At 45.1% G+C, this 13981-nt stretch overlaps 1 protein-coding gene across 3 annotated transcripts in view; it reads right to left on the bottom strand.

The window, feature by feature from the left end:
• Kcnj1 (potassium inwardly rectifying channel subfamily J member 1) overlaps positions 1-13981 on the bottom strand; it is a 52869-nt gene that overhangs the window by 21345 nt on the left and 17543 nt on the right. For 2 of the 3 annotated variants that reach the window (XM_087214300.1, XM_021242800.2), the window contains exon 3: positions 9551-11043. In XM_087214300.1, coding sequence (XP_087070426.1) covers positions 9551-9643 — 93 coding nt within the window. In that variant the 5' untranslated portion in view covers positions 9644-11043. Of the gene's footprint in view, positions 1-9550; positions 11044-11372; positions 11551-13981 lie in introns of those variants that run through there. The other variant, XM_021242798.2, reaches the window with a different exon arrangement.

Raw genomic sequence — 13981 nt, 5'->3', positions numbered from 1 at the left:
AAGACTGGCATGTCTAGGGAAAATTCTAGCCATTCCCTTCCTTCCATTCTCTCCTTCCTTCTTTGTTTGGCCTTTCTTTGCTGGTTTCTTCCTTCTTTTCCTACTGTCTATAAACATCCACTGGGAACTGTCACATGCTGAGAAGCCTTCTAATAATTGGGGATACAGTGTTTTCAAGGATAACATTAAGGGAGGTGGGGGAGCTGGACAGATAATAAAAAGTAACCAAATAAAGCAATGAAAGATTGTGATAAGGACTAAGAAAGAAACAGTAGCTATAAAGGGCCTTAAACAGTCTCAGTAAGTAGAAGGGCATTGGGCACCAAGGATGGTGTGATAGCAGCATCAAATGAGCAGGGAAAGGCCCTCACCCAGTAGGAAGCTCACACTCTGCCCCCTCACAAGCCTTCTACCTACAAGGCCTGATTGTTTTAGCAGTTCAGACCACGCAGAGCCCTGACAACCTCTGGGAGGAGGCCCTGTCTAGCCTAGAGTGGACACAAGTCAGACTGCAGTTTCCCGTATGTCAAATGACAATAATAATAGTATCTACCCCTCAAGACCATTGTACAGATTAAATGAAGGTGTGTTTCGGAGAATTCAGGTGGCTGAGTAACACATTATATAAAGGTGGCCTGGATTTGCAACAAGAAGGGGTTAAGATAGACAGAAGAAAAAACTTGGCCGAGAGCACTTAGGACGCGAAAACAGGTTACCAGTGAAGAATCTGACATATGTTAACGTTTAGAATAGAACCAATAACTCTCTATCTGACATAAGTTCCTGCCATTTCATAGGCTTTATAGTACAAAATAACTGTAAATGTCTGTGGAAATGAATGAGTTTTTAATTGTAGGAATGACTTGAGTGACCAGAAGAATGAAGGACCTCAGGAAGTCTCTTTGCTATTGCTAAGTTAGGGATTCCTGAGAATTCTTGCTGAAGAAAAGTCACCAAGTGAGTAATGGACAATTAGCTCTCTGCCACCACAAGGGTGAAAAAGTGAGGGCCAGGGTGGCTTCGAAACCCAGCTATGACACAGAGGAAAGCCGTGACCGGCTCCCCACCAGTCAGTCCTGAGACTGTGGTGTGGCCTCCACTCTGGTGTTTTAATTTCCCTGCCTCAGAGGTGGGGACCATGCTGCTCAGGTCTTCCTGGAGACTAGGAAAAGAAAAGCATGCTATGCAGAGTGGAGGGGGTTATTTTTATTAATTCTGGGGCAGAAGATGTCAACTCCACGGAGACAGAACTAGCATCTATCAAGTGTTTTGGCTCCTCTTCATCCACAGAAGGATCTCAGCATCGGGTCTCTGGTCTGATGACCTACACTCTGTGTTTTCTTTGTATGTGTTTGGAAATTAGCCCACCTGTGGTCTGGCTGTGGGTGTCCCTGGGCCCTCCTCACCCACATGGCTAAGCAGCAAAGACAAGGACTCTAGTGTCACCAGCTTCCGCCCACAGCTCTTCCTGGAATGAAGTGCTGCAAGAGCTTGCATAACTGCTTCCCCACGCAGAGCCTGTGGTCACTGAGATGGAGGATGAGGACCTAGCAGAAGTGGGGTCCATATACCCTGCAGAGGCATGCACTACAGCATTTAAAACAGAGATGTGTTAGTGGAGACAAGGCAAGAGCTTTGAGCAGAGGGATGTCCCTGGGGCCTTGGGCATAAAGGAAACTACAAGGGAATCTGAGGGTTTTTATGTTTGGGGTGCTTGTGTGTGTGTGTGTGTGTGTGTGTGTGTGTGTTGGGAATGGAACCCAGCACCTCTCACAGGCCAGCCAAGCTCTCTACCACTGAGCTACACTCCCAGACCAGGAATTTGTATGTGGGGATAGATCTCAGTTTCATTTATGGGGTAGACCCAGGCACCCTGAAAAGCATACTCAGAGAAACAGCCCAAAGAGACTGTCCCTGCTTCAAGCTTAAGCCATGTGTCATTGGAAATGTGTCTCTGCCCTAGGAGACCCTTTTTTCTGGGGGTGAAGGGGGTAGCTGGGAACTCGACTCTATGGTGCATGAACACAAGACCAAGATTGAAGGGCTTGTGACAAGACTTCCAAAAGCACCAACTCTTTCCCTGCTTGTAGGCAAGTGGCCTCCCACAACTCCATCAAAAAAAAAAAAAGATACAGACAGTAGGTCCATGAAAGAATGTTTTCAGCAGCTTATTTCCATCTCCGTGGAATATGTACTCCTGCTTCAAGACACCTCTGTGCATGTGGTAGCGAACCCAAATCCTTTTAGGCAAGGTTTCCACCTAGTGTCATCTCATCATCAGAAGGGATGAGAAACCAGTTCCTAGGCATAGTAGGAAGAAGTTCCACCCTGCTATATTGTTGGTGAGGATGTAAACTAGTACAACCACTGTGGAAATATGGAGATTCCCCCAAAACTCTAGTCATCTTCCCAAAGACTTAAAGACACATAACACCGGGATACATGCGCACCCATGCTTAAAGCAGCACAATTCATAGTAGCCAAATGTTGGAAGTGGCCCATACACAGAAGAATGGATAAAGAAAATGTGGCATTTATACACAATGGAGTACTATTCTGCCATAAAGAAAGATAAAGTTGAGTCAGTTCTAGGAAAATGGACTCACCTTGAGACCATGATGTTAAGTGAAATAAATAAGACATACAAACCTAAATAGCACATGATTTCTCTTATATGATAAGACCAAAATATAAATAATTAAAGAGCAAAATGAAAATAGATAATAGGAAACAGGGAGCTAGGTCTTTTGCAAAAGGAAGGGGGCCAAGAAATAGAAGGAGAAGGGGAAAAGAGGAGAGGAAAGGGATGAAAACAAACGATATGCTATCTGCATGTACCAACTCCTCCCAATGACTGTAACCACTATGCACTGTAGACATATATTAATAAAAATAAAAATTAGAAGAGTGAAAGCAGTTCCATCTCCCAACCCTTGCCAGTCTTCTCCAACAAGAACCCACTTCCAGCTTCTCTTCATGGCTGCTACAGTCAGCCTCGTGGAAAGGAATCTGCCCACTCTGCTGAGTGCCAGGATGCTCCACTCGTGCTGCTGTGGCCAGCCTGGATTGGCCCTTCCCTCTCGGACACCCCTTCTGTCATCGCAGCGGACACAGACAGTCCCCAGCTTACAATGGTTCTACTTAGGCTTTTTCACCTTTACGATGGATGGTGCAAAAGCGGTGCTTGCTCAGCGGAACGCCTCCGCGTTTTGACCTTTCACTGGGTGATCAACACACAGTAAGGCACTCTCTCCTCATGCCGGGCAATGACAACCAGCTGAAGATCATGAGGGGAACAACCCATATGCCACAGTGAATCATGTTGCTAGGATATTCAGCAGGTTAGCTGTATTAAATGCGTTTTCAACTTATGGCAAGTTTATCAGGCCATAACCCCATCATAAGTAGAGAAGCGTCTGTACTTAAGATGCCATTTGTGTATGGAAATTCATATCTGCAAACACTGCCACAGCTGTGAAACAGCCAAAGGAAGGCACGTATTAGCAAGAAGGTGAATAAAACCTCAATTCTGTGTATGTCTTTTTCTGCCTCTCAGCAGCCTCTTTCCCCAGAGAACTTCACCTCATCTGTCTCTCAACAGTGGCACGAACCTGCCCGGTTGGGTGGGGCAACCTTAATTCTCACACTAAATGAATTTGGGCAGGGTAAGGAGCGCAGACAGCCCCAAACCCCAAAGGGATTTCTGGATCTGCTCAGGGTGAGGATTTTGAGTTAGGATTTCTCATAAATTTCTTTCTCTTCTCTCGCCAAAGGGATAGAGTAGTGAAGAGAGCAGACAAGCCTTCTCTCCTCAACAACCTCACCCCGCTGGGGCTGTCCTAGAAAAAGGCTGAGTTTGAGAGCCAAGTCAATTAGAATATACCTGGTGAGCTTTCTGGTGTGCAACATGGCAGCTCTGGGCCCCACATCTGTCCTCTTTATGCATCTTAGTTACTTTCCTCGTTGGCTGAGACAAAATACCCAACACCCAAAGTTAAAGAAGGAAAGCTTTATTGTAGCTCACAGTCTGTAGAGGCTTCAGTCCATAGTTGACTGGCTCCAAGGCAGGGTAGCATGGCAGAGGGGCATGAGAAACAGTCCATGGCAAAGCAGTGCAGGCAGAAGGCAAAAGGTAGCAAGGCAACAAGCACCAAGGTACAAATGACAAGCAGTGACACTAACCCTCTTCCTATCCCTTATATTTTATCCTACCTGCCTTTAGGGAAGGTAGCACTCACATCCAAGGTTGGACACCCTTAATCCTATCCAGAACCATGCCAAACCAATCAGTGAACTATTTAGTAATCACACACCCTTGATCCCAGCGTCAAACCCTTGATCCCAGCATCACACATGCTACATCCAGCCACCTCTGAAAACCTTCACTTATGACCACATGAGGCTTTGGGAGGCATCTAGATACAAGAAATAAACAGTAAGAGATGGAAACTTGTGTGATGCAGGGTCTCTCTTCAGATTTTACACAAATCAGCTCTGCATGGACTTCCCAGCGGTCCTCAAAAGTGATCCTATGACCATGCCTGTGCCTTATCTCTGAAAGTGACTCAAGCTCTCTATATTCTATGCATAATTCATCAGTAGTCCAATCCCCAAAGAGCATCAGAATACCCTAGTCTTTGAAATGGTTGTGCCTCCAAGCATGGGCCTGGAATCACTCTTATCTCTCCGCATATCTCATAATGGACTCAAACTCCTAGGGGCCAAATTTCATGCAGACTTTTCCTGTGAAAAGCTAACAGTTATTTGTAGTTGACAAATTCTGTCCAGCTCTTCAAGGGCAAATGGCAAATCTGGAGAAAGCCGGAAAGCTCCTAAGAATTTAATCAAGGGCAGTGAACCATGAGACTTCCCTTAGGGGTAATCACCTGAGAGAACTGTGGTTGTTCTAATTCTGCAATCACCATATTAACCTGCTTTTCAACTATGATTCTCTGAGGATAAAGTAGCACACAGCTATACCCCAGTGAGTATGATTCCTGAACCCGAGCTGAGAAACTTGGGGCTTTGGGCCATCTTCAGAGAGGGAGAGGCATGAGCATTGGAAAATTCTAATTAAATGGAAAGTTCTGGCTTGCATTTCAGAGTATTCCAAAGAATCTTGTTTTAGAAGCATCGGTGGGTCACCAGCATCTGGCTACAATGCAAACTTACCAAGCTTCCTACCTGTAGAACACAGCATGGGGCAAATACACACAGGCCAAAATGATTCTGTGGTATCCTGGGGAAACAGATTCAGGAAAATAACAAAATTCTTTGGGTGAGGAAATTATTGATCTAAAATGTTGCTGGGAGAATTCAAATTAATGCTTTTCCAGGGGCTTTTGAGCACCTCATTGCCCTTCCATGAGGCCTTGGTTTCTTCTTTCACACAATGGGTGAGCTGAACTCAATGATTGCTTGAAATTAGTATCTCAGTGCTCTGTTTTTAAACAGAATGACATTTTGTATTTGACCACTGAAAACCCTAAAAAAGTTTTTGAGAAGCAATACTTGGGGAAGAACATCTCTGGATTCTCAATACTTTTGAAGTTGATTGTTACGATCCTTGGTTTCTTTCTGCTACTCTTTTAAAAGCATCAAGGAGTTTCAGGAAATTATCCTCTTCTCCTGTATGTTGGAAGAGTCTGGCAGTGACTGGCAGTCAAGGATGCCTGATACTTTCTCTGAAGATCCTTCATGGTAACCTGAGTAAGGATGGCTTGGAGCCACCCCAGCTGGAGTGAGCACACACCAGCACTTCGAGGACTCCTTTGTCCCTTTCTGTTTATCATTGGCTTTTCTATGTGTCTACCACTCATATGATTCCACATTCATTTTTCCTTCATCCTTTTTTAAAAATTTGTTTCTTCAGTTTCTGTTTTGTTTGTGAAGGTTCCTGAAGCACATGGTCAAGTCAGCCACTTATTTGCCATCTCAGAGCAGTGTTAATGCTATCATGAGTCACATCTGTTTGAGGAGACAGAGCAGGATGGAAATGCTGAGGCTCTGCTCTCTTTCCTTGGGCTTCAGGCTACATCACCACAGTCTAGTGCTTTCCTTTCCCAGTCTGTGGAGTGGGAGTGGTCTTATTGGCAAAGGCACATCTGGGCCTAGAATGAAAGTAGAAGATCCCTTTCTGCTTCCCTCAATTCTTAGGCAGTCTGGCCATCACTCTTGCCTCTGAAATGCCCAGCTGATGTGGGAAAATGAAAAGACAAGCATCCAAAGCAAAAGCTGTTAAAATTGATTGTTTGTCCAACCATCCTCAGTTAGCTGTAGGGCACACTGATTTCTACACTAGTAATTCACTCAGTGAGGATACAGACTAGCAGGACAATACATATTCTTCTTCTTGGGCTTTACAAAAACTAAGATGGAATCTTAGTCTGAATCCCAGTTCTGCCATGTCCTGGCTCTGGGCTTGGCCCAGAGCTTCTCAAATAAGGCTGAAGTGGTGTCCTGTGTCTCAAGACCCTGACTCCCTCAGCCCCTGAGGTCATGTGGGGCACAAGAAAGTGGCTCCAGGTGCAACAGCCTTGTTCCCATGCCCAGCACAGCTGACCAACACCATCATGCTCCAGTGGCCAAATGAGGAAACTCAGGAGCCACCGACTCACATTCTCTTTACTTCTCTGCCCAAGGGGATTAAAAAGGGCAGCTCTTCATAGGAATGAGCCCCAGAAAGATTCAGGCCAGTGTCGGACTCAGTTGAGGTAGAGGGTACAATTGGGCAATGAATGGTGAACACAATAACAGAAGGCCTCTGGCTCTCAGTAATTCTGTTACCATTCCTATTCCTGACAGCATCTCAACCTTAGGCTCCCATAATAAGGAGCAATGCATTTTCTGCCCTTTCTCCTATGGGATGACCATGGGCTCTAGCAGGGACTCATATACCAGGCTGACTACAGATCTAAGATAACGCTTCCTTTGAGACCCAGGCACCCAGGGGGAGGGAGACATTGGCTATGACAGACTCACTGTGTGGAAGTCTCACTTTCTCCCCAAACACGGGCTTTTCAGTGGTGCAGAAAAGAGGACCAGGTTCCCAGCCCTCACTCCTATAACTTCTAGGAACCAGTACTTCATCTCTTTGAGGCTGAGACTGGGTTAAGTGTTTAAAAAAAAAACACCCTTTGCCATGCAAAGTGTAGTCATATGTAGACTTTAGGGATGTTGTCACATCTCAGGCTCCTTTTCATCCCACCTGTCTCCTTCTGCAGCCAATCAGCTGCTGAATCCTGAGCCTTCTTCCTCTGAATGATCTCCTGCCTGGTTCTATGGCAATGGTCTTATCCCACTCCATCCCACCTTGCACTTGGCAGACAAAGCAACCTTTTTGCAATATAACTAGGATCTCACCACAGCTTCCCACTGCCTTCCAGACACCGCCAAGCTGTGCAGCCTCACAGACAGGGCCCTTCATCATCACTCTCTACAGCCCTTCTTGTCTCATATACCTCCTCCCCTCATCCCCTTTGCCACCCTCAGCCACACAGGTGCACTATTTCCTGTACATGCCATGCTCTCCTGCTTGCCTGTACATTTTTGTCAATGCCATTTCCTTGTTCTGGAATTTTCTTTCTCCTGCCCTCACCAGGTGCCATCCCGCCTATTCAGGGCTTTTAGGATTATGCTACCATGAAGCTTTCTGTAGGCAGAATACAATATATAGTCCCATGCACTTAGCAATTATACTGTGGCTACATTGGTGTGCTGCAATCTCTAATCATCATGGCATCTCTCTTATGCGATATCCTCTAGACTGTACATTCCAGGAAACCACTGCAAAGCACAGTTGGCAATTACAAACAATTGCCAAGTCATTCAGGAGTTTCCCTGGGCCCAGCATAGTTCCCAGAACATTGCAATTTTGTTTATTATAACCTTTTGAAAGGCAAATAAAGAAAAAAGCTGTATGCATAATATTAGTATTAATGATAAGAATGATAAAGAGGACAATAGCTATCAATAGCATCTTGAATTGTAGTGTGAAAGAGAGTTAAATGTGAATTTAACATAAAATTGAACTGTGAGACATACAAACAGTTACAGAGAGAGCTCTAGGAGATGGAATTAGGAAGCCTTCAATCTACGGAAGCCACAGGGCAAGGAAGAGGCCAAGCATGTGAGTCCCAGCTGAATACTGGGAAAGTCACTGAGCTGTGAAAAGGTCTAGGGTAGATTTGTAACCAAGCACCAGCAAATGCCTCACTAAGGAAAGGAAAGAGACATGCATGGAAGATTTTGAGTCTCGCCTCTCCAGAGTGGAACATGTTTGGCCATCACAAGCATCTTATATTAAAATGCTTAAAATCAGAGCACACCGAAAGCCATGAACAGCACCAAATGCCCAAGAATTCTGCATAGGTAATCTGTATACTCTGTTTCTTTGTAAGTTCAGTCTTATGCCTAAACTGATTTTGTGCACTTTGTTATGCAGAAGGAAATTCATGTTCAGGAATTGAGTATCAATGAGAAGAAAAAGAAAGAAAGAAAGAAAGAAAGAAAGAAAGAAAGAAAGAAAGAAAGAAAGAAAGAAAGAGAAAACTTCTGCTGATGGCCCCTACTTACCAGATACCCCTATTCCTTTGTGCTTTTAGAAGCAGAAATTGATTTAGAGGGTGTACATTTCCCCCAAATCAGAGTGAGGAAGGCAGCCCAAGCCAAGCCAGAGGCTCAAGGGACACACAGGGATGGGGCAGCTCCTCCAACACAAAGGTGATGGGCAAGCCCTTGTCCGCACAGCCTCCTGACCAGAAGGACTATATTTTGCTCCATTTTTTACACCCAGCTAAAGTGGGGGAAACCCCATTTTCCCTACAGGTTGGCAATTGTGAACAACCAACTTCTTGTGAGCAACTCTGGCCAGAATCTATGCAACTGAGCTTGGAGAAGGAGCTCCATGTACATCCGAGCATAGGGAAACAGCTGGCATCACTGGTGCAGAGCATTTATCAGAGCAATATTTCAGGAGCTCAACAAATGTTGAGAGATCCAATTGAATTCACTCAAAATGGTGCACAATTCCATACAGTACTACATCAACAAATGAAGTGAAGACACTGAGAGAAGGTGAGAAAATTCCTTACTAACTTGCCTTTTTCAGATAAGCTTTTTCCATGAAAGACCTCACCAACATCTTTACCCTCTATGTTACCAAGGGGGAAGGTCTGAGCAGGGTTCCACTGAGGACTAAGGTCTTGCAGCAACTGAAAGAGTGCCATCACCCATAGATGCTCTACACACATTTCTGCAGCTGGGAGGAGACTTTGAAACTAAGAGCACCACAACAAAAGATTTCAATGTCCTCCCAGCTCCAGGGCTGTGAAATGGCCCCAGAAAGGCAGGATAAACCTCCCAGCTAGTAATCCATGTGTAACCAGCAGATCAAGAGCACCTTGTACGTGAATTAAAACCATGCTTTTGTCTTCTGGGAGCGGATAGACAAGTCTATCTAGATCTGAAATGGGGGAAAGAGGGCTAAGTTTTCACAAAAATTAAATACTTTTTTTTCTGCAAAGAGACAATGAGATATTTCTCCCCTTACCTCATGGATTGCCAGAGTAAATGTGGAGACAAAAACCATTTTCTTAGTCCCCAAGGAAGCAGCCAGGTCCTTGATGTGTGTGAGTCCTTGCATCCTTGATCTAATAGTTTGGTTAATCCCGGTAAGGGTACTTGGGGCCTTGTTGGTTTTTATGTCTGTGGGTCAGCTCAGACCAGCTGCCGACTGATCTGTATGCAACAGCTCTCAAAGAACATAGTTTATTTTATAACCGGATCCAACAAGAGTAGGCGTGGTAGTGAAATGGGCTAGATACACCAAAGGTGTTGAGCTGCCAAGGCTAATTAAGAAAGATTGTTTATAAAGAGCCATGGCTTGGAACCAGAAAGCTAGTGTGTTTGTGTGATGGTGCCCGAGTGAAATGCATGAGGCTGAGCAAGTGTATACAGGAGGCTAGATTGTCCAAGGTAAGGCATTGGGATCATCAACAAACCCCTCCAAAGCCTTACCTGCTCAGTGACTCACTCGGTAGCCCTAGAAAGTTCGACTGACCTGATCTTCCTTTGGCCCTTCATTTGTTGCTCTGGTGATGAGAAAATGTAGAGCTTTCTAACACAGGCTGTGCCATAGACAGACCAGGATTAAAACCCTGCTCCACCAACTGTATTACCAGGGCCAAGTTACAAAGGCCTTCCCTTAGAAGCTTGTGGTGGGAAGAAATCTGGTAATATTTGCCACTGAGTGATTGAAATTCAATGTATTCCAACTCCTACAGTCATCTGCCTGAGGTTCCTATTGAGAGAACTTCTCATATCTGATCCCCCTTAAGCTGCTCTCTTCCCTGTGTTCCTCTAAGTCATCCTGTCTTCCATGAACCACCACACTTGATGCCTGATCCCTCACTTGAAGCATCAGGAAACAGTCTTCTTAGAAAGCCGTCCCGGCATGGAGGTGAATGCAGGAAGGCCAAACAGGCCTGCACTGTCTAGTGAAATGAGACGCCAGCCTTCAGAAGCGAAGTGATGAAAAGAACAGGAGAAGCAGCAAGCACTGCAGCAACATGGAGATCACAAACCAGTGACTCTGACTCCACTGTGCTCCATCGAACTGGTACATCATGGGGTTCACAGAGAGGGTAACGTGGAGATGGATGCAAAATTACATGAGAGAAGGAAATTCTAATTTCAGGCACTTACAAATATACCCAAGTATCACAGAGAAGTTAAAAAGAATATAGTAGATTGCGATGGTCTTGTTGTTGTGGTAGTTTGAGTGGTAAGGCTTTTAAGAAGGCTACATGTAGCCAGAGATTTAGTTCAGTGGTTTCGCCCCTTGCTGTGCAAGTTTGAGGACCTGAGTTCGATCCCCGATAACAAAAAAAAAAAAAGAAGGCTACATGGAGTAGGTTCATTGTCTTCTTTTGTGAGGAAGTGGCTTCATCTCCCTTTTACACGTTTGCCGTCCTCCATGTGAAGACACACCAGACAAACGCCAAATCTGCATTGCCTTGGTCTTGGACCATCCAGCCTCTAGAACTGTGAAAAATAAATTTCTGTTATTTGTGAGTAACCCAGCCTCACATATTCTGTTTTAGCAGCACAAACAGAATGAGTCATGAGTGTAAATAAAACCATTTATGGTAGCATTTCCCATGTGAAGTTTGGTCTATGGGGGAAAAGCAGTACCATAAGGGGAGGGAAAATAGCAAGAGGAGCAATTCAAAGCTCATGCTAAGTATAACCTTCCACTTCCATCCCAGGTCCCCTTGGGAGCACCACCCATATTTCCCTGTCTCCAGGGCCAGTCCTTTCTCCAGAAGCACCCACTGCTTTCCCAACCCACTGCTGTGAGGCTCTCTACTTACCTTTCTAGGCCTCCCAGTATCACCTGTGGGATTTTCACTAATCCCAGACTCAGCCCACCCCCATCCAAGCAGTCCATCCCCTGAGTCTGGATGTGGACCCACAAGGATGCACCCTGCAGATCTCCAACTGCAGGGAGAGCTCCTGGCTGCTGCACTCTGAAGTGACAGGGTGCAGAGGAAGCTAAGGAGGCTGCTCCAGGAGAAGTGGGCTCCTCTGAGGGTGACCTTGGCTGGCCACATAGAGCCTTCCAAGGACTCCATGGCAGTCTAAGACACACCCTCCAGTCTGCCCTCCTTCTCTCCTTCACTCCTGGCATCCTCCCAGTTTCCTCTCACCTGGGCATTTCCCCTAACAGGTTCTTTGCACTTTTGATCTCATCTTGGTGTCTGCATCATAGAAAATGTGGACTGGCACACTGGGCTGTTCACATAAGAAGGAGCAGTCAGAGTGTGCAGAAGAGACACTGGAGTCCCATGGGATATCTCAGGAAAGGAAATTCATGATCCAATGTTCAGAGCAGTGGCCTCAGGAAGAGGATGTTCTGCCTCCCCACCAGTATGAGCTCCGGGTGTGTCTTTCCATCTTCTGAGTTATCTAGCAGAGGACTATGGCAGTGCAAACACACACACACCCATCTCTTACAGGTAAACATTACCTCTCAGAGAGAGGGCAGCATAAACCCCAAATGAGGAAAAGAAATGTCGTCATCTCTGTCTCATTCATTTGCAAGACAGGTACCTCTTACATAATGGCATTAAAATGTCTCATTACTATGTCAACCAGGTAGGGATCTTACTATTGTTCCCCTTTTTTCCCACCTTCAAAACTGGAGTCCCTTGCACCTGCTGGGAATGAGAAATAGGCTGTTGCTAAGCAACAGGGAGGGCAGGGCAGATGTATTATTTCAGTTCCACAAAACTTGGTGATAATGAGGAAATGAAGATGTTTGACCTGATGAAATGCTATAGCTTCCATAAAACCTGCATGACTGTTTTTTGTTCTGTCCTCCAACACACTGTCTTTATGGAGAAAAACTGCTCCAGCTCCAACACATTTGCTGCTTTATAGCACAATGGTCAGAGAGAAATCCTGGGTCCTCGTCTGTGTAGCAGTTGGTGGCAGAGTGAGGAGGGAGGCTCTCTTCCACCTCCTGCTCTGTCCTGGCCCCCAGTGCTGGCATTGCCAGCAGTGACAGAATTGATGTGAATCAGCACAGTCTGAGTGAAGATCAGAGTCAAAAGAGTAGGATTTTTTCTTAAAGAAATTTGGAACATCTTGAAATTATTGTCCTATTCATGACTTATATTCCAACAGGAGCAAGTTGGGTAAGCCAAAAGCCCCCAGAGGTGCCTGTCTGATTTGGAGGAAGGCAGGATATTCCTATTCATACAAAAAAGGACAGAACATGACAGATTCCGAGGGTCAAGACCCTGGAGCAGGTGCAGGCACAGATGGCAGGGAAAGCAGCCTGGACTTTCCAAAGTAGGACAAAATTCTGGGTAGGAGGAGTGGGAGGTACATTTGGATGACCCAGGCAAGAGCAACCAAGCCCAGAAAAGCCACTAAGGCTAGCTCTTCCTGATCAGAAGAGGAAGGGGAGAAACCCACAGGGAGTGAGCTCCCAGTCTGTGCTGGGACTTGATACACAGCACCAGTGTTTATCTTAGAACCTCTGGGATATGTATGATTTTAACCAAACCACAAACAGAGAAGTGGAAAAAAATTTGCTTCTGGGGACTTCAGTATGTGATCAAGATGGGGCACAAACTGAGACTTAAGAGCTGATGAGTAGGCACTGTCCAAGCATTGCTTCATGAAGACAATTATCTATGGTGGATAGAATGCCCTGGAATGAGGGTTTGAGTCTTTGTCCTATCTCTGCCCTAGTTAGTTAAAAAGCAGATTAAACTGTAGACTTTGTGGTATCATTCATAGCCTATGCAAAGACCTGAGCTCATCCTTTCAGGTAAAAGGAAAAAGATTAGAAAGAATCTTAAGAGAATAATATAGTGGGGCGCTGGGCATGGGTATGGTGGGGAACACCTGTAATCCCATCACTCAGGGGGCTGAGGCAGGAGAATTATCATGAGTTTGAGGCCAGCCTGGGCTACACAGTGAATTCAAGGCCAGCCTGAACTGCACTGCCAAAAAAAATAGTATAGTAATAATAATATACTGTAGTATAATAATAATATAGCATATAATATTATAGTGAAGTAAACAAATGTTTATTTTTGCTTTTCAACAAAGAAGGGAGCAAAACCATAAGATAAAAATCCACAAAGATGAAAAGAAATAACAACAGTCAAGATATTTTTTTAAAATATGGGAAGCTGGAAAACAAATAAAGAAAAGCTGTAAGAGCTTAATTCAAGGCCTGGGAGGGAGGAACTGGTAAAGAGCAAGGGGTAAGCTCTCAAAAGAGAGCCGAGCAGGGCTGATGTGTACACTAAGACAGGAAAACTGGCTGGGTGTCCTTACATGAAACGGGCTCCCCAGCCCAGGATTTGAGATTTACCAGAAAGAGTGTGGACTAGGGCTCTTCAAACATAGCTAAGGTGAAATGTAAAGCACCTACTGGAGAGTACAGGAGGTGGTGTGAAGAAAT

The sequence above is a fragment of the Heterocephalus glaber genome, unplaced genomic scaffold (genome assembly GCF_053883595.1).
Source record: "Heterocephalus glaber isolate CG9 unplaced genomic scaffold, H.glaber_assembly_v1.0 deba00001446, whole genome shotgun sequence".
In the NCBI taxonomy this organism is placed as follows: domain Eukaryota; kingdom Metazoa; phylum Chordata; class Mammalia; order Rodentia; family Bathyergidae; genus Heterocephalus; species Heterocephalus glaber.
This window is presented reverse-complemented; position numbering and strand designations above follow the sequence as displayed.